At 33.9% G+C, this 22,350-nt stretch overlaps 2 protein-coding genes across 4 annotated transcripts; one reads left to right on the top strand and one right to left on the bottom strand.

Moving 5' to 3' along the window:
• The first annotated feature begins 687 nt into the window (after positions 1-687).
• Positions 688-6,136, top strand: LOC148629421 (ethylmalonyl-CoA decarboxylase-like). Its single transcript, XM_088550689.1, has 4 exons — positions 688-813; positions 2,977-3,065; positions 3,275-3,430; positions 5,392-6,136. Exons 2-4 carry the CDS (start codon positions 3,026-3,028, stop codon positions 6,063-6,065), a joined length of 870 nt encoding a protein of 289 aa, XP_088406815.1. The 5' UTR covers positions 688-813; positions 2,977-3,025; the 3' UTR covers positions 6,066-6,136.
• Positions 6,137-6,391: 255 nt separating this feature from the next.
• Positions 6,392-20,453, bottom strand: LOC148629420 (tubulointerstitial nephritis antigen-like). Of its 3 annotated transcripts, XM_088550680.1 has the most exons (11): positions 19,730-20,445; positions 15,511-15,577; positions 15,084-15,194; positions 14,449-14,681; positions 13,359-13,509; positions 12,893-13,061; positions 12,237-12,282; positions 10,901-11,021; positions 9,905-9,950; positions 8,263-8,447; positions 6,392-7,117 (listed from the first exon to the last, which is right to left on the bottom strand). In XM_088550680.1, the coding sequence occupies exons 1-10, from the start codon at positions 20,031-20,033 to the stop codon at positions 8,283-8,285; spliced, it is 1,413 nt and encodes a 470-aa protein (XP_088406806.1). In that variant the 5' UTR covers positions 20,034-20,445; the 3' UTR covers positions 6,392-7,117; positions 8,263-8,282. The 3 variants fall into 3 exon arrangements, with proteins under 3 accessions (XP_088406806.1, XP_088406786.1, XP_088406796.1); XM_088550660.1 differs by lacking the exon at positions 8,263-8,447 and having other exon boundaries at positions 19,730-20,453; XM_088550670.1 differs by lacking the exon at positions 6,392-7,117 and having other exon boundaries at positions 8,234-8,879; positions 19,730-20,452.
• Between the last annotated feature and the right edge of the window lie 1,897 nt (positions 20,454-22,350).

Below are 22,350 nucleotides of genomic sequence, written 5' to 3'. Positions count from 1 at the left end.
AATATTGTAATAAAATAACTAAAACAGATAAGAGATAACAATATAATTGTGTTATAAATGGACTATGTCTTAATTAACACTCTACCAAATGGGTTTAAAATCTGCTGAAACCCGTTGTTCAATGAACTGCCACCTGAGCAAGTTTAGAGTTACTCCTACAACATAAGAGGTTGGAATTCTGTTCCTCCATTACCTACGAGTAGGAAAGTCACTTGCATGTATTGGGTTCTATATGTTTCGTTATTTCATGAGGGGACAAAATAGTCCAACCAAAAGCAAAATAACATAATGGCCTGTCGATGAAATTTTCAAGATAACTCGAGATTCGACATTACCTTTCTTGAATCGATACTCTTTATTCGATGTTTCTTAGTCTATTCTATCTTGACGATTCTAACCTGATACATGACATTAGAAAAGAAGAAACATATATCTATCCAGTGGCGGGTCCAGTGGCGGGTCCAGGGGGTTGGAACCCCTTTTTATTTGAAAATTTGTCATTTTCATGTGTAAAATTAACAAAAATGGCAAATAATGTCCTAGCACCCCTTTTTCTGAGGAACCTCGCTGGCACCCCCCTTTTCAGTGTCTGGATCCGGCCCTCCTAACCCTGGCAACAAACTGATACCTATTAAAATTCACTTAATTTAAAACTTTTCGGAAACATTACAAACCGTAATTGTTCAGGGTTTTAGCCATAGTTGTCTTGATCACACTTTGCTGATTCCACTGCGCTCTTGTGCATCTTTCGCGGTACCAGTACGACTGTTTGAAGCTTTATTGTGGCAAAAGTAACAAGTAATTAATACAACAGTAAGTTTTTTTTCTTTCATATTTAATCATTTATTACACCTCATGCTCTTATCAAGGAGATTTCACTGCGCTTTGGGTGAGAATGATAGTTCTAACTTTAAAAATAAAAGTACTGAAAGGACTAAATGCGTATTCCTTGTGTTAATATTATGATTCAAGCCTCGATAGACCACAATTTCTGCATCTGATCGCGGAATTCTTTGGAATTTCTATATTTTGTAGTTTGACTCAGATTCTCATGGTTATGTAAGAAATTTATTTTATATATGTCCGAAGAGTAGCCATTGCCATCACTGCGTCCGGTCCCGTGCAGGTCCGGGTGTCAAAAGAATAGGCATGCAGCCGCGCTAAGCTTGTCATAAAAGGCAACTAAATAGTGTTCAGATCCTTAGCCGGGGTCTAGGGCGCTCTGTCCACAGAGCAACTGATGGGTGGAATGGGGTACCCCTGGAAGGTTACATGCTGGGGTTGTCAGGCTATAATACGGAAAACCTGAGCGCAAACATAAGTGGTGCACCGTGTTGGGAAGGATGCCACGTTTCTCGCACGTTGAAGAACCCTGCCGTGGTATTCGATAGGAGTAGGAACCTTTGCGCTCCGCCTCAGGAGGCTAAATTGCCCGACCCTACCCCCTATTTCCAGTGGCAATCAAAATTTGTCGACCCCATTATCCTTGTGCCCCGTTCTATTTTTCATTTCATCATTATTTCATGTTCATTTTGTCATCCATTTCATTTTCATCGCCTGAATATAGCTAAAATATTATTGCTCGGGCGTTAAACCTCAACAATCAATCAATCAACTTTGCGTCCATCATGGTCAATATTATTTTTTTCAAAACTCCCCTCCTCTGACATTACTCAATTAGAACCATCTAACTTAAGGGTATTCTGCCTGATGAGAGGATTTTTTATCCGTCGAAAAAACATGGCCACTGTTACTAAAAATAGAATATAGGAGTGACAGCAGTATTTTTTTTGCACGTATCTCCTAGACCGTTAGGTTTAACCAAATTTTGACTATTTCTAATTTTATTATTTTCAAACATCTTCTTCTCAGAAACTACAGGGTATTATTCAATGAAAGTTTATATGAAATGTCCTCAAGTATGAGCTTTAAGAATTTATATCAAAGAAAAACATGTACACTTTAACAAAAATTAAGATGTAGCTTATCAAGCCAGGTGATCGAATCAGACTCTTTAGAGCCTGTAGTTGGAAAAATGTTGCACAAATTCAAGAATCGAACTAAAAGCGAAGTTTTAAAGAAACCAAATCCTCTGCCACTGCATACCACTGTAATGTGTTGTTCCAAGTGTAATGGTAATGGAAGTCGGTTGGGGGGGGGGTACCTCTATAAACCTCGATTTAACCCACTCATCGGAAATGCCTGTACAAAGTCAGGACCATTGCGGTGGTATCCAACTTTCCGGTTTTTACCCTGATGTTGCCATTTTTCATATGGATTCCTTTTGACTATATTGCAAAGATTTTATCAGTACAGTAATTGTGTTACTACGGAATAATACGGAATCACGTAAGACAACAAGCATTTGTTTATTCTAGGGGAGGCTATTTTTTTTTAAAACAAAGTTTATTTTTAGTTAAAAAAATGATTTGTCTTCAGCAATATGATAATTAAATTGTTTGTTTTACTCTCAGCTTTCATTAGCTTTAACCGTATTTTGAAGAAAAATATGTTTTCGACTTGGGCAATCGTTTTGCTGTGATAAAACATACGTATGATCTTAAACAATTATGATCCGAATTTTCTTTTTCTCTGCAACCATAAACCTTGAACTGAAGTGAACTCCTGGTGTGATCTGCAACCTATCTTCTTTTTTTTTTATAACGTTGATATTTATATGTTGTTTATTTTTTTTATTTGGAGAGGAGGAGGGTGGCAGAGTCAGAGGAAATTCAAATTAAAAGATTATCACCGTGAAAAAAAAATAATGGCAATCAATTCTTTTGTCAAAGGATCTGCGTTTTTTCTTAGAAACGGTGTATTTTGAATAAGTACGGTTCAATATAATTATGCTGCTTTTTTTTCTTCAATACATAATGAAATGGTAGCAAGGTCTAGAATGAAAACTTTAGGATTCACTATTTTGTTCATAATGGCACAAGTACATTTAATGTTTATGCTAATTCTCTTTTACAGGACACACAAGCTCAAATGAATTGCTTCCTGTTTTTCTAACCAACACGAAATGCAGATACTAAGAAAACTGTCAAGGCTAGAACTGAAAGGTATTTGCTGGGTATATGTTGAAAGTTAATTCCTATAAAAAAGTGCTTTGTAACTAGTGTTAATCAGCCACTTGTCCATGGTAATATCATAGAGAACCAACTATATTAATTGAGAGAAAGCGTCTCCAGTTTATATTTTGATTCGTCAAGAAAGTAGACAAATACCATGCCTGTCAAGGAAATTGCAAAACATTTCTTATTTTTTTTAGCCTTTAAATGCTGCAGGAGAGCAATAGCAACAGACACAGAATATGAACGTTTTCTTAGGTCATTAACAGGTGGACGTATAGTTCTGAACAAAGATGAAACATCGGGTGTTGCAGTTATTTCGATTGACAATCCCACGAAACGGAATGCTGTTTCAGGTGAGATTACGTAATGAAGCATGTTATACATCCTCCCAAGTCAGGATTTTGAGTCCACCCTCGCTCCCTCAAACCCCTGATATCATTCATTCATATTTAGCGGGTATCGTCCAGCCAATTCCGATTGGTTGCTTCTCCGGGTGCGAAGCACCAATGAAAATTGATTTGACATAAAATGTCCGTGGAAAGGTAAACAATGATACGAGTAACTGGTAGCTGTAAGATGTCACAAATGATTCAATATGACCAAAAAATGACAACTGTAGATTCTGTTTAGAGTTTTCTGCGAAAAAAATGACGTTATGTGTATGTAGCCATTTTGTAAGTTATATCGAATAGTTTCTATTACGAGTGATTTGATTGGATTTTGGATTCGGGTTAAATTTAAGTAACTCACTAGATGGCGCTGGACGATACCCGCTAAATGTGAATAAGTGATGTCAGGGGTTTGAGGGAGCGAGGGTGGACTCAATACCCTGACTTGGGAGGATGCATGTTATAGTACATGTAGCTAAAATTTAGAGAAAATGTCTTCTTTTTTTTATATTTGAATAAAAATAACAAAATTAAAAATCAGTAAATATGATCTTGAAATACCAAATGGACCTTATATAGGTCTTCGGGCCAACCAAAGATTGTGTTAACTATGTTCTACGCAAACCAAAGATGAAATCCAATTTGTGCTTAAATGTTATATTATATATATAACATATATATTATGTTGATTATATTAAAAAAAAAACAATTTTTATACATTATAGTTAAACATTAAATATAATTTTTTTCAAGCTTGAAATATTTAAGACAAATTTGTATGGTTACTGTCTTCAGAGAACCCTTTTATTTTAGATCAGTTATATTCACTAATTACCAAATTATAAATGAAAAGAAAAGAAACATGTTAAATGTTTCATCAAATTTAACTATTGATAATTTTAGTTCCTTTGCTGTGGTATATCCATTTTGGATATTGCATCCTGGTACTTTTGATGTAGTTTTATATTATGTGAACATGTATTTCATGTATACTCAGTCACTACAGCTGCTGATATTAAGTGTTTATGTTCATATACAAATATATATTTGTATGAATAATTTTCCCTTTTTTTCATTTGGTGTATTTGATTTGTTGTTTAATATTCAGCTTATATTGAGGCGTAAATTGCAAATAAAGCATTCTTCTTCTACTTCTTCTTCTTCTTTTTCAAAAACATCAACCATCAAGTAATTAAACACAGTCACCTTCTACTTGTCAGTCTGTAAATTTGAATTTAAGCATTGTCTTTTGTTACAATTGCAGCACGTTTACTATACACGAAGTTTGGTCGTATAAACTTTATGAACTTGTTTACGTTTCCCTTATTCACAATTTCAGTAATATAATTACATTTACCACATGCTGATCTCATCTAAAATTGGCTTTATAGATGATGTTTCATGAGTCCTTTAAACACATCTTCTAGGTATCTATAGGCCACGCCAACAATTAAGTGGACTATTTTTATTGATCAACGTGTATTGCCTATTTTCTATGTATTTCTAAATAAATAAAAAAAGTAACATATCAAATATTACTTAAAGTAAAAAAATGTGCTACGGTCAATGCCGTTAAACGTCAATGTAACATAAAAATGTGCTACGGTTAATTTTTAGTTACATTACCAAACACTGAAGCCCAGGTACATGGGCGTCAATAAATTCAAATATATTTTTTTAGCTATTTTCAGTTTACCCACTAATATTGAGAAACACATAGCTACAGTAATAAAACATATCTGTGCTAGTGATCGAAGTTCTTAAAGGCGGAGCATATCCACGGTGCTTTAGCAATAATGAAAAAAAAAACAAGACTATGGTAAACGGTTAAGAATATTCGAAAAATTATATCTTTAATGTGAATGGATTTAAATATACAGTGAAAAAAGGTAAAACTAAATACTTTCCATTTACTACCATTGCAGGCTCGATGATGTATGATTTAAACAAGGTTGTTTCTGATCTGGAATCATGGGAGACCGGTAAAGGAATTATATTAAGAGGCGAAGGGGGAACGTTCTGTTCGGGAGGTGATATCGACACCGTAAAAAATACACAGACAAATGAACTAGGCCTTAGAATGTCACATTATATGGGAAACCTAATGCAGCGGTTTTCTAGGCTGCCAATGATAAGTGTAGCTATGATTGAAGGAAATGCGCTTGGTGGTGGCGCTGAATTAGCAGTACACTGCGACTTTTTGGTAATGTCCGAGAAGGCAAGATTTGGATTTGTTCAGACAAATATGGGGGTTATAACAGGATGGGGTGGTGGAACGACACTTATTCGAAAGGTTGGGGCAACTCGGGCATTAGATCTTTTAGCTTCTGCGAGAGTTATTGATGCAATTGAATGCAAAAGGCTAGGGATTGTTAATGACATTTTACCACAGACTGACAATGTGTTAGATGTAACGAAATCTTGGCTAAGCCAGTTTTGTCAGGGGCATATTCAAGTTGTAAGGAATTTGAAATCCATGATCGTTGCTGCCAATACTCTTTCTCTAAATGAAGCTATTCACTTGGAAAGGAAGTTATTCTCTGAACTATGGGGTAGCAAGGCTAATGTGGACGCTTTCAATAATAATATTAAACATTGATGATAACTGAGTTTAGTTATATAGGATTGTTATTAAAGTGGTTTTAATAAACTTGTGGCTATTTTTTTAAACTCGTTATTAAATTATGTGTGCAGCAGTTTTCAATATACGTAAGTTAACGCACTCCGTCCGTCGCAAACAAAAAAAAAAGGAATTAGCCTAATTTTCATTGACAACATTACATTGCAGGTCATTTTTCTTTTAAAATATGCCGAATTTTTATGCAGACTTTAATTAACCAATGCAGGGAATTTAGTTGAAAATGTCTTAGTTGACAAGGTCTTGTCAATCCGTGAATGTTTCAAACAGCATTAAAAAGGCAAGCATACAAAGTACACATTTATTAAAACAAGAGTTCATTAGAATACAGTGTAACATACAAATATTGCATGTAATAATAACGTAATACCAAAACTATAAAGAACTGAGATATTGCATTGACAAGTAATATCATAAAAATAAAACTGTGTATAGCAATTAACGCAAAGTTCACATTCTCATGGTTGGCAATTATCAATGTTGTATATTGCAACTACCAATTAACAACGAAATGTGTAAAGAAGAACGTTTAAATTGTATAAGGTTTTGTTATATTTTAGATGTAAAATATTAGTATGATATTAAAGTATCATTTTAAGAGAAAAGTATAACATTTTAATCATATTTAAAATATAAATATCTGGATGTTTTTGAGGTATATTATTGATATAGTTTCTGTGTTTGCATTAAAAATATCAGGCGAAGGACGTGTTTTGATATAACGAAGATTCGTGATATTATGTCAACTTGTTATTAACAATGTTTTGAAATCGTTTTACTTTTGACCCGTGATGACGTATAACCCCTCCGTCATTCTGAAATTCTTCCATTAAGCGTAGTCTTTTACGGGCTTGCACAAGTTTCTGAATTTCCCGGATATTATAAGCTTTTAATCTCCACAGATTTCCCCAAACGGCAATAATCAATGAATTTATTTTTGTCTCATTTTTCTGTCTGTCGATTCTGAAAAATCCATTTTCTCCCCAATCTGTACCCCAACTGTTAGCACCAATCTACCAAACATAAAAATCATTATTACCTAAAAATAATTGACATTGTGCCTTCTACCACGAATTGTGAAAATACTTTTCGGTATCAACGCGTCTCTAACTAACAGGGTCGCAAGAAAAAACAAAACGAAACAAAAACAAAAATAAAACAAAACAAAACACGAGTATTCGAACGTATTGTTAGTAGATTCCATTGGTGAAATGTTGGAAGTTTAAAGATATTTTTACGAGTTATATTCATTGGTAGTTATAAACTGATTGGAAAATTCTCTAGAAACTTTTCATTAAAATACATAGCTTAAAGGACAAGTACGACTTAATTACACTTGGGAGGAATCAAATATCGTGTCATGGATTTTAAGACATTCAAATATACTACCACATAATTGTCATTGAATGAAAAAGTATGCACTTATGATACAAACATCATTTTATTGAATTATTTCATTGACTATAGTGTTAATATTAAAATTATTATAATATCATAAAAGATAGTACGAAAGTGATCCAAAGCTATTGTTGTTCAAGAGTAATCAAGGGAAATCAAAAGAGCAATCCAGGGGCAAAGACCAAACATGGAAAACACACATACACAACAAAGAACATTAAGTAACTAAAATAATACATATAAAGTAACAAAAGTAGACTAGTGTTAATGAATCCTTTTGTGGGGAAGACGATGAGAATGCTGAATATACACTTCCGCCAGGAAAATCCTTATGTTCTGGCCTAACCAGCGCCGGGCGGTATATGTCGTGCAATCTTATGGGCTACCGTTAAACACGAGATGGTATGAGGACGCAACTAGAAAAATGCATTTACCAGAAAGGCCAGTACACGTGGTAACCAGACATAAATTTAACCTACAATTGACCTTGACAAGTTCATATAATAGATTGTCATGAATACTGTAAATTTTGATATTACCACTATTTAAGTACCCAATGTGGAGGAAATATTGATTGTAGGTTGACTATGTTACTTTTGTATAATGGGGAAAAGATGTCTTTCCATTGCGATTTAATAATCTTTTGTGAATAATTTTTGGCAATGACCACAACTGTTTTACTTTTTAGGGAAAAAGATGGTTGGCGATTCTGTCGATAAACAACAAGTAAATTGTAAAAAAAAATACATTTATTACATACATGCAATGAAACACTACACTTCATCCTGCATAAAAGAAAGATTCCGCCTTCTCCATTATCATTCCTGATGAAATACTACCCCATGATGTCCCTACACACGACTCTACTCTGCATTCGTCAATTCCTCTTCCTATTTTGACAAATCCTTCTTCTCCCCATTCTGTGCCCCACGAATTGATCCCCAACTGAAACGGCAACAAGCTCATTGAAGGAGTATGCATGTTATTATTTTCACAGTACAAATCGCAGTTTTTAAATATCAATCTATTAAGCAGATTGGGTATATATATTTGTTAGTATTGTGGTTATATTGTAAAAAAATGTTACAAACAACAATTTATAGGCTTAAGCATTACTGCTTTAAATAAGTAAAACGTCGTCTTTACTACTTTCATGCTTGGGGTTTAAGGTCTAGGAGTTGTCCGCCTGGTCTTTTCTCTATTGAAGACGTTATACAAGCCATCTCTTCTCAAGATTCCTGGTTTATCGGATCCAACTAGGTGAACCGTAAGGTCTAAGCCAAGAATTACACGTTCTACAAAGCTTTCGTTAACATTGCGCCGGATTCTGAACGAGCCTTGCTCACCCCAATCGCTCCCCCAGGTATTCAAGCAAAGCTACAAAAATGCAAAATTTAATGTAAGGTTACTGCACATTATGTGGGTTAATATGCTCATGTAATATATTTAGAAAGATGTTTAAATATAATTATAGTAAGGGCGATATATATCATGCATAACAATTACATTTCCATTTAGAGTACAAAAAAATGTAGACTTTTAAAAGTATACTAAATATCTAGCAGAAATACAAGATAGATGACAAATTATTACTTACCATTCAGTAGTTGGTTACATGGTATATACTAGTATCACGTGGAAGATTATCTTGGATTTGACAGGTTAAGAAAATATACCGTTTTGATTACGAAAGCATGCGCTGTAGCGTTATAACGGTTCTAAGGGAAGCAGAAGGCACAATAAAAGCATGCAAAAAATATAGGAATAAAATTATGAAGATTTAAACAAATTAGCATATGAAACATATAGGTTCTACTAGAATTAGAACTCAAACCTGTTCACTTAATACGATAAAAAAATCGGATACCTTTAAAATACTTCGTATAAACTTCAATATTTTTCGTGTAATCAGATATTTAAATAAAGCATATATATATTAAAGAAGTGAAAGGTAAATGTACAAGTGATTGATATACATTTGTACTTATATTAACATACATGTATAAAAATTTTAAAATACTACTAATAATAAAAAGTTTGTTTTATGAGCGTGAATAGTCACGTTTGGTTTCTTTTGTATTTTTTTGCATATTCAACACTTGTTTTTCGCGATTGTGTTTTCCAAGATGTTCATGTATACATGTGTACATAATTATCCATTGCACTTTGGAGTTTTTCTCTTAATTTACTTGTTTTCATCATCATTACAAATCGATATGGCGAGCATAATCTTAAATATATGGTACTTATTTGTTTCCATTTCTAAATAAATACAAAGCATGAAGTTTTTAGATGTTTTCGATTTGCAACTTTATCTTTCTAATAGAAGCGTTTTTACTTCCACTGAAATAGCTAGAAAAAAAAACTATCTGTATTGAACTTGCCACTATGGTGATACTTACCCAGTATTTTAATTCTACACCCCTACTTGGTCTTTCTACTCCCCATCTAAAACAATTTTAAATAGTGCAACATTCTACATTCACCAGTAAAGATTTGTATGAAACCAAATATAAAACAAAAACAAAAGTTTTAGATCTTTATTTGGTTATTTAACATTCAATACATTAAAAATAACGTATATTACAATTTAGTAACATACCTTTCAAATCATATTGACAGTATCTTTTTGATGAATGATATTTTTTTTTCTCGAAGTTTCCTCTTTTCTCTCTCTTTAAATTGCGATATTTTTTTAATTCAAAGGATATTTTAACAATTTTAGTTTACAAATGTATAATAACAGAACATCGAATTCATGATTATTTGAGGTCGTAGCCATTAAAAGTGGATTTGAAACAAGAATGCTTATGATTCACACTACCGGAATTTTAAAAATATTTTTTTTTATTAAAATAAAGTATTTTTGGAAATAAAGTTGAGATATTTTTTCACACATGGCGACAAAAGCAATTTGGAACACTAAACACCAAGACGGTTTTGACATCGCATGTTGTCTCCATAGAACATGACTTGGTAACGCATCTGGTGCAGCTTACGTTTCATGTTAGTGTTAATTTGAATTATTTCACCTGCTCAGTAATTGATTCGGACATATTCCAGATGCATGTTCTTAATATGTAATGTAGGGTGCTAACTGTAATTTTATCTCTAGTATTCTGTCAAGTCAGACGTTACATTATATCACACCTTTCAGAGTATACAAGGTTTGTAACCAGAAGTTAACACTGGGAAAACAACAATATTTTTTACAAAAACGATTTTTGACTTTTACCCAACAGTTATAAATACTACTTTTTGGTTTTATTCAGACAATAGACAATACTTTATTTGATTCAGAGACCGGTTATAGAGCACCAGATGCAGGCGCCATCATTTGATATAGAAAAGCAAATAATTATCAACCAATAATGTACATAAAAGTCAAATTGACATACCCTATAATCCTTATAGAATGATATCCTGAATTTTCATCTGCCATGTTATCTGGTTGTATCCTGCTATAACTATATACACCACTCTCGTACATAAAAAAATCTTCCTTTACTTTTAAAATGGCTACAAAGAAAAGAAAAAAATATGCTCCTGTATTAGTTTATTGACGCACTCCCACCAGCAGTGATGGATCCAAGAGAAGGGTTCCGGGGGTCGGATCCCCCTTTTGTTGGAAAGTATTGTTAATTTTACGTATTTTTTTTGCAAACAAATAATTAGCAAATGGTAGCCTGGAACACCTCCTTTTATAGATTTTCTGATCGGAATCCCCTCTTACACACATTTCTTGACCCATCTGTGCATCAGGCAATACTTACAGCACCGCTGTACTGCCTCTAATATTTAAGTTCAATGAGTAAAGAAGTGAAGAAAGTTTGACGCTTTTTGTATTGTTTCAAGGAAAAACTCCAAGCCTAAATGACACCAACCAGGGAAAAAAACTAGGAATATGTTGGAAGAAAGAGCTTTGCGGAGTGCAGCATAATACGACCTCAGTGACTTGGGGCAAGTGTAGAAACAATATCAGTTTTTGACACACTTAAACATAGGGATTTACAGTTCATTATGGACGCGACAACTGGTTTGGAAACAATAAAGCACCAAATCGGAAATTTAATTAAACATTTTCAAAATCGGACCAAAATTGAAAAAGTCGATTTTTGGTGTGTGGTCCCTTTGGTCCCTTTGTGTCTATTTTCCATGTCTGGTCTTCGTCCCTGGATTACATTCTTTGGATTTCCGCTAGAATCTTTGAAACGGTGAGAGGTATCTGATATTTGGTTGAAAATTCATTAGGAATCCAATAAATAAAATTTGAAATATGACGAAAAATTTAAAAAAGTTGATTTGGGGGGGGGGGGGGGCGGGCGTGGCACAATTCTGTATCCATTTAACTCTAAAAAAAAGTTAAGCCTACCCTGTACAAAACTTTCCAAATGGAATTTCAAAAGGAGCAGATTGACATCTGAATCATAAAAACCGAGTCAGCATGAACTTTTTCTATCAATTCTTCTGACAACACTTATTTTCCCCCTTTTAGCCCCTCATTTCCAAAATAGATAGACCAAAAACTTCTAAAACTATAGGGTCCTCCGACTGGTAAATACCGGACTACAAGTAGTACTGGTAAATTATTTTAGAAATGTCGTCACAACAACAACTAAAACTGTAAATCACACTACATTTCTTTATAGAATGTGTTTCTTATCACCACCTGAATAGTTTACTGGACAGTGGCTATTTATAATGAAGTAAATCAGGTGTGATTTATGTACTCACCTTGTACCGGACCATTCTTCATTATCTCTAACATTATTTCTCTTTCCTGACCAAAAAAAAATATTTCGTTTCCATAGTTATTCTGAATGATAGTTTAATGTTTAGATGAGATAAAAGACAACGAAAGCTTTAATGTACGAATTATATCAGTAACTTTAGTAAATCGTTACATTTTGAAATGTAACGGTCCCCTTCTTTTGCTTTGACTAATTTTGAACAAAAGACGACCAAGGACTATGACCAAAATAGTATTCCAAGGAACAACAATCAGGTAGATATACAAATTAACTACAAAAAACACACCATGTAATTTCCTTAAAATCTGAACTCAACCGAACAGAATTAACGTAGAAGATGCCCAGATTAATGGACTTACGTGTCATAGTTTCCTACAATAAGATGACAAAATACTTGAACTAGCCAGGAATAGTGGGGCTATGAAACGAAAAACAAAGTATGATTATTCTCTCTCTATTCAATTCTGTCGGGTCTTTTAGAGTTTACTTAAAGATGTGTTTTCACCTGTTGAAGACCTTATGATGTATTTACTGTTTTGGAGATAATTGCTTTCCATCATTTCTGTTCTCCCCCCTTCAATCACGAACTCTAATGGCAGAGACAATCAACTGTTGTTTACTTGATATTTAAATACTTACATCACTTTTGATTCGGTAAGGTGGGGTAGAATGTAGAATTTTTTCCAATGAAGATCTCTGGTTATTTGGACAGGTCATATTTCTATAGTTTTTAGATGGTCTTATCTTACAGTCACCATTTCGCGAAGTACGACCACTTACATATGGGTAACAGCTTTCTGACACAATCCTTAAAATACGAAATATTTGATAAACTTCAAAAGTGGGCCAACTCTGCTACTTATGTGCAGCGTACTTAAGTCTGTTTTAAATTGTCGTAAGATTTTATACAAACGCCCCCTCTTACACACTTTCTAAGTAAAACAAAAATACAGCAATAGTTTTTTTTAATCCTTAAAACTGTTTTTATTATATTTATGTTAAATATCTTAATATTTTAGTTTTGTTTTAACTGCCCTTTTGTGCCTCTGTCATCATTATTTATCCCAAAACAGCATACATGAACCATGTTCACGTAAGTGATTACCCATTTTTTCTGAGAAACCACCACGCTTTATCGAGGTAACCTCCTTCACAACCGCTTTGCCCTCTGGTATTACAGTCCAGTAAATGTTGAGGCGATAACTCCTCCGGCAGCACTCCTTCTGATTCAATAGCTAATCGGTCCGAGGCAACAGCTGAAATGGAATGCAGGCATTAAGAATATACTAGTAGACTGTACATATTTTTGTTCCATGGCCTAAGGCCATCTTTTTTTCTAATTTCAATTTTGTGAGTTCAGCTTTTTATGTTTTCCTGACTTACTGGATGACCTAAATATTAATTTCATCTAAAAGATATGCTGACGGTATTAGTCTTATGTGGATAAACGGTATTTTTTTGACTAAACGGAAGCAGAAAGTTTGTATTATGCTGACTATATCTATATATATATATATATATATGGAACGTGAAGGTGTTGCCACATCTGTACCTCGATTTCTAATAATTTCATAAGTTTCATAATTTTTTTCGATACTTGACAAAACAAGCGCCGCATCACATTCTTTTTATGAATGTTAGATTACAGAATAGCTGAATCAAATTAGTCAAGTCATGACAGATTGAATATCCCTATAAAATTGCGAGGGACTTGAACCATAAATGGACAATCATTTACATTATTGTGTCATTACCCTCCAGAGTGACATTTCCTTTGTCATCTGAATAAATATCAAGGGTCTATAATTTCAACTTTAATATTCTTTATCCATTAAATAGAATTGTGTAATACCAGAACACATACTGTAGTATAAAGCGATATCAAATTTTACATCACACCGAGGTGATTTACTGTATACGACTACTTCTATGTTATACTAAACCACTGCTGTCAATATCTGCGAGAAAAATATGCTAGTAGAATTTTAATGAAACTTCCTGAATAGGTCGCAAGTATAAAGATTCATCTTAATTGCGCTGTGAACAATATAGTGCGGATACAAAATATCCTCCGAGTTGCTCTTTGGCAGTGCAGTAATTTCTTATATTACTATCAAAGTGTATGAAGGCTTTCTGCTCATGAAAAACAATCGTTCGTTTATCCAGGTTACTATAAATCGAACCGAAACACATACCCGCTGTAGAGAAAGCCCATGATGCTGCACAGTCCCCTTGGTCTCTGACAGAGTGAATATAGTTGGGCCACTTCTGTCTAGAATCAAAGGACTCGGGCAGGTAGGCTACACTATCCATTTTAACTGGGTTCATGTCGAGCACCTGTTGGCTTGGTGGTCTTGTTCCCAGTCTGTACCGCACACCTTCTTGTAATGTCTTTCCCCAGAATGCGGTCATGTTTTTAGCTTTCCATCTAGTACAAGAAACTGTTCGATAGTATTTTTGGCCAATTAATTATTTTAGGCACCCATGTTTTCAACTTAAGTACTAGGTTTTATTTTTAATGTGATTCTTGGTTTATTGTTTTGTTTTGTTCGTTTATTGTTTTTTTACTTGATTAAATGGTTAACCATAATTAAAGAAAACAGTAAATCTACGCGTTATTCCCAACAGGGAGAATAGAAAAGTAAAACTTGTATTTCAATATGTCACAAAACAGTATACCTACCAATAATTCCCCGAAACAATATGCCTCTCAATAATTCCCATTTACACCTACCCTATCCTCCCAAGTCAGGGTTTTGAGTCCACCCTCGCTCAAAATCCTGACTTGGGAGGATGTACCTATCCATTATTGCCTAAACCTTAGACCTACCCATAATTCCCATCGTTTATTAGTTTAATCATGTCAGGCTGGACAAGGCATACTTCATCTGAGCATTTAAGTTCGGCTTGATTCGGTGCATACTGATTTTTAACACATCTGCTGCAAAATAAAGAGGAAGTAGGCATGTTTACAAGTCGCATCCTTTGTTATAAATTATAAAACTGCCGTCGCATGACGGCCAAAAATATTTTTACTTTAACTCGCTTACTTGCTTAACTCGAAAACTTAAAATAGGCATTTAGCTATAAACAAGACCACGTATGTTTTTGGCATCGTCTATCATTATCTACACGGTCTTTTAAAGTGGATAACTTACACCAGCGCTTCAACACTTCCCTTTTCCGATATCAACTAACATCTCCTTAATAGCTAAACATGGCAATTAATGAAGTATTTGTATAAGCATCATACTTACCAAGTATTACAGTTATTTTTGAAAACCGATCCTATCTTATACTCTATACCACCGACATAACAACCTCCTGTAATAGATGAAATATACGTTTTGAATCCAGAGGAAAAAGATAATTTCTTTATGCCGAAACATGCTTTTATCATCGTGTGTATTGTGTACAGTCCTTTCATTAAAGAAAACCCTGCAAAATCAATTACCCCTCATCAGTGGCGGATCCAGGGGGCCCGGGGCCCGGGGGCTTGGCCCCCCTTAGAAAATTGCAATTAAAAATTGTTGAAAAATTGTTTCCCCCTATATTTTATAGTTCAAGATACCCTCAGAATGCAGGATTTGAGGTTTAATATTTCAAAATTTTCTTGGGGGGGGGGGGCATGCACCCAAACCCCCTAGCAAATTCAGATCACTTCGTGTCAAGAATTTCTCCCCCCTTAATTAAAACTCTGGATCCGCCACTGCTCACGTACAATTAAATTATAGGAATATTCTTGTCTCTTTAGTGAGATTAAACTGAAAAAGAAGCAGTGAACGTTCGGATTTAAAAAAAGGGGGGACATTAATTCAGTGCCCTTATTATATTAAGTCACAATCTCTGAGGAAAATACTTAGGCCCTTGTCAAGATTGCTTCCTTGTTGTTAAAACTGCTAAACCCGAAACATGAATAATCGTCTACATACTGAACAAAAGAACGTACTCATGCTGTATAACAGTCTTAAAGAATGACCATTCAATAAGTCATTTCAAACTTAAGACGAACTAATCTTTGCAAACAGACCTTAAACTTTGACCAAAATTAATATCATTATAAAATACTTGACAATTTTAAGGTTCGATTTGACAAGAACAGAGAACTGTGGCATTAGTCCGACAGTTCAGGTACTAGGATAAAGACAAAAACCAGTTAATAGGGTCATGACCATTGTTAAATGGCAAACATTGACTTAGCAAAGATATTGAGAATTATATTTCTTATTCAAAGGATACAACTAAGAAAGGACAAATGAGAAGGAATACCAGAGCCTTTCAAGTAACAAACAACAGACGGACATTTTACGGGTATCATCATCGGTTGGACGACCAGTTGTTTCGTTTCAGTTAGTGTATACAATATACAATGTGACGATTGCCATTTTAAATGTAATTGTCCTGGGATAGGAAACATGGATAAAAACGTTACTTTTATAAGATATGCAAAATTATTATTATTTAAAAAAAATGTGATAAAAAGCTGTATTTTCTTTCAGCCAAAGAAAGCTCTGATTTTTGACAAGCAACCATCCCTTAGTACTTAATATTGGACAATGGCGTTGTTACCAAAGTCCAGAAAAAAAATCACGATCATGATTTTCATATTAGCCGCTCGAAAAGATGGTCATAAAAACAGAAATAAAACCAAACACTAAGCAGTAAACAAAACAAAGGAAAAAAGCAAACAAACCAAATAATGCATCAAAAACAAACAAACAAAACCATATAAAACAAAATGGATTCATCGCACTTGTACACTGGTCAATCTTTTTGTGGTATTCTTGTGATCAACGCCAGTGGCAACTCATTATACATATGGGTTACCAGTATAATACAGTATGTTCGGTTATTTACACTGTTTATAACTTATCAGTAAGAAGACACTGTCTTGTCATATTTTGAGTCTGACTGTTCTTTACCCGAAAATAAAGTCAATGCCATATGTTGACATTTTTTGTTGCTTTCCTTTGATTAAGTACGTGGTGTATGATTATGACACCATTGGTCAACAATAATCTCTATAAAAAACTGTTTTATCTATTAGATTCTATTAAAGAAAGTACAAGTATTAACTATCATCCGTTTATCGAAATAATAAATACGAAGTCTAAACAACAAGTTCATTGTCATCTGAATACATGTAGATATTCTGACAGGAAAACGAACAGAAATAGATGGTGTTATAGTTAAGACAGGGCAAACAGAGGGCACATCAACATATACAACGAAAGTGATATGTTTCTTCATTATAATAGATTAAGTTATCCTGATGCCCTAAGGCCACAGACTACAATTAACCAAAAATATCTCAAACTATTTGAAAGCTTTGATACCGTATGATTATTTAATCATTCTCTTATTTCGTTTAGCATTACATAAAATTGTTTCACATGATCTGTTGAAATTTGAAGTTAAATGTACATTTTTTCATAATAAGACTGGGTTTCTTATTTCGTACCGACCATTTTGACCTTCCTGAACCGAGCATCTATTTTTAAGAGCAATATGAATGCTCATTTCTCAGTAGTCTTAACCTTAATATACGTTCTTCTGTTATTAAAGAATATGACGTGTTATTCCAATTTATTTGAAATTTTAAGTCATGTTTTAAAAGTTTTCTTCATCAGTTCCTAAAAAGTTTAACTTGGTCGGAAAAAGTATTTTATGTTAAACCATAAGCTTTAATCAAATGACAAATCAAGTGCACCCTATGGACTTCTTGGTCAAATTTGAACAGGAACTTTCTCAAGGTCACATCTAGACACTTCCTTTAGTGATGACTTTCGCATGCTTGCTTGTTAAGCTTTAATTATGTAACACAGGAAATTTTACGACTGATTTCTATATGAGGGGGTTTCGCCTTCGTACTAACCAATCGGAACTTTCCGGTAATTTCCTCTACAATTAATTTTTCTCCTGTGTAACGAGAAAGTCTTAAGTAGTACGGATTGCGTATTAACAAGACTAAATTCATAATGCAGTGATCATTAAACAGATTTTCACAAAAAATATTTAACAGTTGCACAAGAATATTGTTTTCGTATATCATTTTGTCGTCAATCTAGATTTGACAGCAGCAAATATCCATTTATTGTCTCTGCTGATGCGTCGGCGAACGCAAGTAAACTTAATTTGTGACCGTTAAATCAACAATTGACGCCTCCAAATATTAAATTCATTGAAGACCCATGGGTGGCCTTGAGCCGACATTTTTCATCCTGGTGTGGTTGTTGTCTCTTTGACAAAACTGTTCAAATATATTGCAATATTTTGTACAATGAACCATTCTTCCCTGAGTTCACTAACAGAGTTCCATTAACTTTTGTCAATAGATACCTAGATACCAACTAAAGAAACTGAATACAGTAGAATTTAAAATATTTATACTGTAATGTATTTATCCACTTTAATTATGGGTGATATATAGACTAGTGCAAACGTCTAGCAGATTTCAACCTTTTTCATGGAGTTCCTTGCTTGGCTTAAGATTTTATAAAAAAAAATACAATTACTCAATACTGCCATTACAGACACGTATGTACATATTTAACGAATAAATAATTGGTATTCATTCGAGTTCAATAATCAAATTTATCATTCTCAAATTTGTATTATGAGGTGCATGTAGAGTTCATTTGAATGGTAGCGGATAAACACACACTTTTGACGGGCACATTTCAAGCATTCAAAATGTAGCATTGTTATCTGAACAGTTGGTATATGGCTTAAAAATGCAAACAAATCAAATCTGGGTTCAAAGGGTCTCCTATTTTGGTTTGTACAGCTATCAGCCCATCACATAATGTTATGCTGTGTTATCATTCATCAAATACAGTTGTGGCTGGTCTGACCTAAAACTAGTTTGTTAATTTACTTTCGTTTCAACTTTCCGTAAAAGCACCAACATAAAGTTGTGTTACAATGTCAGGAAAGGTGTGAAAGGAAAAAAATTTAATTGGGTACTTTCTTTCTACTAATATGTATGACCCAGGTTCTAGCATTTTCTTTTGCAAAATAGTCAATTTACTTTTTTTGTACCATTACATAAAGAAATTAACAAGTGTGATATTTTAAAGAAGAACATTCCAGACTCAAGTGTCTGCGTGTTCCTACTTAGTTCACATGTACCTACTTATTCCTGTTATATGACCATTAAGCTACTAATTACTGGTCGCTGCTGTTTTAATCGGTCAGGGCAGGACCAGAGATTTATCGAAAGGGGCCCGGGCTTTCATTTGTTCGCATGTCAAATTGTGCATGAAATGATATGTTTACGGGGATGGGTGCCACTGTGACGACGACTGTTTGTTTTTGAGAACTAGTCAAATTCAGTACTATTTTGTTTTACATATTGATGAAATAAATAAAAAAGACATTTCATTTTAAATAAATTATTTTATAAACTACTTTGTTTGATTGTAAACAAAAACTTTAAAATTACGTTTGAATAATTTTTTTTTGGTTAAAACTTACTTGTAATAGGCTCTGGATTACCTCCTAGGCAAATTCTCTGGAAATCTGGACAACAATCACCCGCTGTTACATTACAGAACATATCACAATAACAATAGCTATCTAATATGGGAACTGTACAGTAATCATCCCTCCCGGGACAGCATGGTCCCCCGGGCTTAGTCGCACAATATGGCCCCAAAACATCGTCCGCCATTTCTATGAACCGTTTCTTCCTACTTAGCCGTCGGTCACCGAAAGACACGTGTAAAAAAATCCAAAGAGTCAGTAGAAACTGAAGAGTCCTGATTTTAAGCATGCTCATTTTTTTCTCTGTGATCAGACGCAGCACAAGATTATCATCACGTTAAAACCACAGCCAGCGAAAAAAAAATCTGACAATATCCGCTCACAGTTACCTTGTTATTATTTTTCAAGTACTTATTAAAGTTTACATCTGTGAAAAAGACTAATCCTTAGCAAGTGTATTTCACAAATCAGTACCAGTAATGATATGACCGCCAAGCTGTACTAACTGTATAGGAATGTTTTACTTAAAGTTTACTCGGTCAAGAGATACGTTCAACTTGATTCGTTAGTTATGCGTAGGTTTTTGTATATCAATGGATCCAAATAACAGTCAGTGGATATATATATATATAAGCCAATATAAGGATAGCTGCATGGAAATAGTCTAGTCCACTTTCATCACACATTTCCTTATATGGCATGACATAATGAAGCTGTGGTACATATAAGCCTGGTATATAGTCAAATTACTGACAGTTTTATGCATAGATAATTTTAGGCCAAACACCCGAAGCATTTAAATACGTTTGATTATGGTGTTTACTTACAGAACTTAATTCAGTTTTGTTATGATACTTTATCATAAACTTTGGATCAAATTGGATTGAATGCTGATTAAATACTACCTAAGTCTCTTTCTTTTTGTAATTGAGGGTAATGTCCTTTTATTTAGGTTTAAATGACCGTACAAAACAACTAGTTTCCCTGCCAAGTCCAATATTTCTTCTCTCTTCTCACACGGACAAAATAACCTCTAATCTCTATACAAGGCCATGATTTTAAGGGGATGATGTGCTGACTGTCAAAAGTGTCAGGACAAAAGAAAGACAACTGTCACACAGTGTGATTTGTTGAACTATCAGATAAATCTACACTATATTATATTGTCAAACGACAATTCTGTCGGCTGGAGTGAGTAAAAGGGTACTTGATACTAACTTAAAGGCATTGTTGAAAGTATTCATACAAACTGCGGTAAAATTCTTAAAATATCTGTATCCAATTAAAAGATTACATTTTAACCAACCGAGACGCACACAAGTTGGAACCTATTTTTTTTTAATATTCATTAGAATGTTTTATTGCTACTTAATACTTATGTTAATAATTTCTTCTAAAAAATTTAGGGAGTGTCTGATCTATGGAGACTGATCGGGGGAGGGGGGGGGCATACAAAGAAAAAAAGTATATTTGCGTACAAATTAACTATTAAGTCTATATAATTAATACTATTTCGTGCATACAATATGATGATTTTGTGCGTTCATTGCAAAAACAAGATGTGTACCCAACCTGTGAAATGATTATAGCTATTTTGTACGCAAAGCGTGTTTTTTTTTTATCTTTGCATGTCCCTATCAGAGCTCAAGCGCGCTTCATTCTATTGTCACAGTGTAAATTTGTATAGATATGTATCATAAATTTAATGACAGCACGCTTCATCAGATGTTTTCTAAACAGGAAGTTGAGACAATTAAAGGCTCGAGGATACCATAACGGAATTGAATACTTAAAAAGTGATTATAAGCTTTATCAAAATATTTTTATCTTTTAAGTCATAGCAGATTCCCTAATATTGAATAGACACACTTAATTCCATACATTTACTTATTACCAAATGGTTCCAAAGAGTTACGAATCTAGGCACAAACAATAACAAACACACGAGAGAGGCGTAGCCCGAGAGTTTGTATTGGTACGTACAGGCGTTCACATATTCTCGTCGAGTAAAGTAATACATTACAGTCATTATGGGTTATATATTCGCTTTAGTCGGGCAAACTTAACGGAAGTGCTATACTCACCCTTAAAAGAAAACAGTCGAAAAATAATTCTAAAAATTACGATAAAAGGTTTTTAAAGGTGACGTATACATGTCACCATCATATGGTGTTTACATATCACAATTGGTTCGATTTGCTCGTATTTGCATAACAATGTTTCGGATTTTTAAGAAAGAAATCTTTATATAACCGAGAAATTACTACATCAAGGTTTTCCTAAAAACATTCGCAAATTTTTTCAAACGACACAAGGAACTCATTCTCGAATACAGATGTACTTGTGCACGATTATTACGTGCGAGTATCCATTTGTTTTACTGCAATATTCTACACAAAGCACGGAAAGCTCGATACTCACCTATTAAGCCAACTATATTGTTGAATAGGCCCATTCGTTAGGGATATGGTTATGATGTTGTTAAATCGTTAAGGATAGCCTTTTTGGTACATGTATTAACATTGATTCGCTCATAAGGTCTTTACAAAATTGAAACACTATATTTAAAAGCAGTTTTGGCATTACATGGGTTGTGTCCTTATTGTATGGCT

The sequence above is a fragment of the Perna viridis genome, chromosome 1 (genome assembly GCF_037379345.1).
Source record: "Perna viridis isolate PV_CMFRI_1.1 ecotype Kerala chromosome 1, ASM3737934v1, whole genome shotgun sequence".
NCBI classification, from domain to species: domain Eukaryota; kingdom Metazoa; phylum Mollusca; class Bivalvia; order Mytilida; family Mytilidae; genus Perna; species Perna viridis.
Note: the sequence above shows the minus strand (reverse complement) of the source record. Positions and strands in the feature narration are given on the sequence as shown.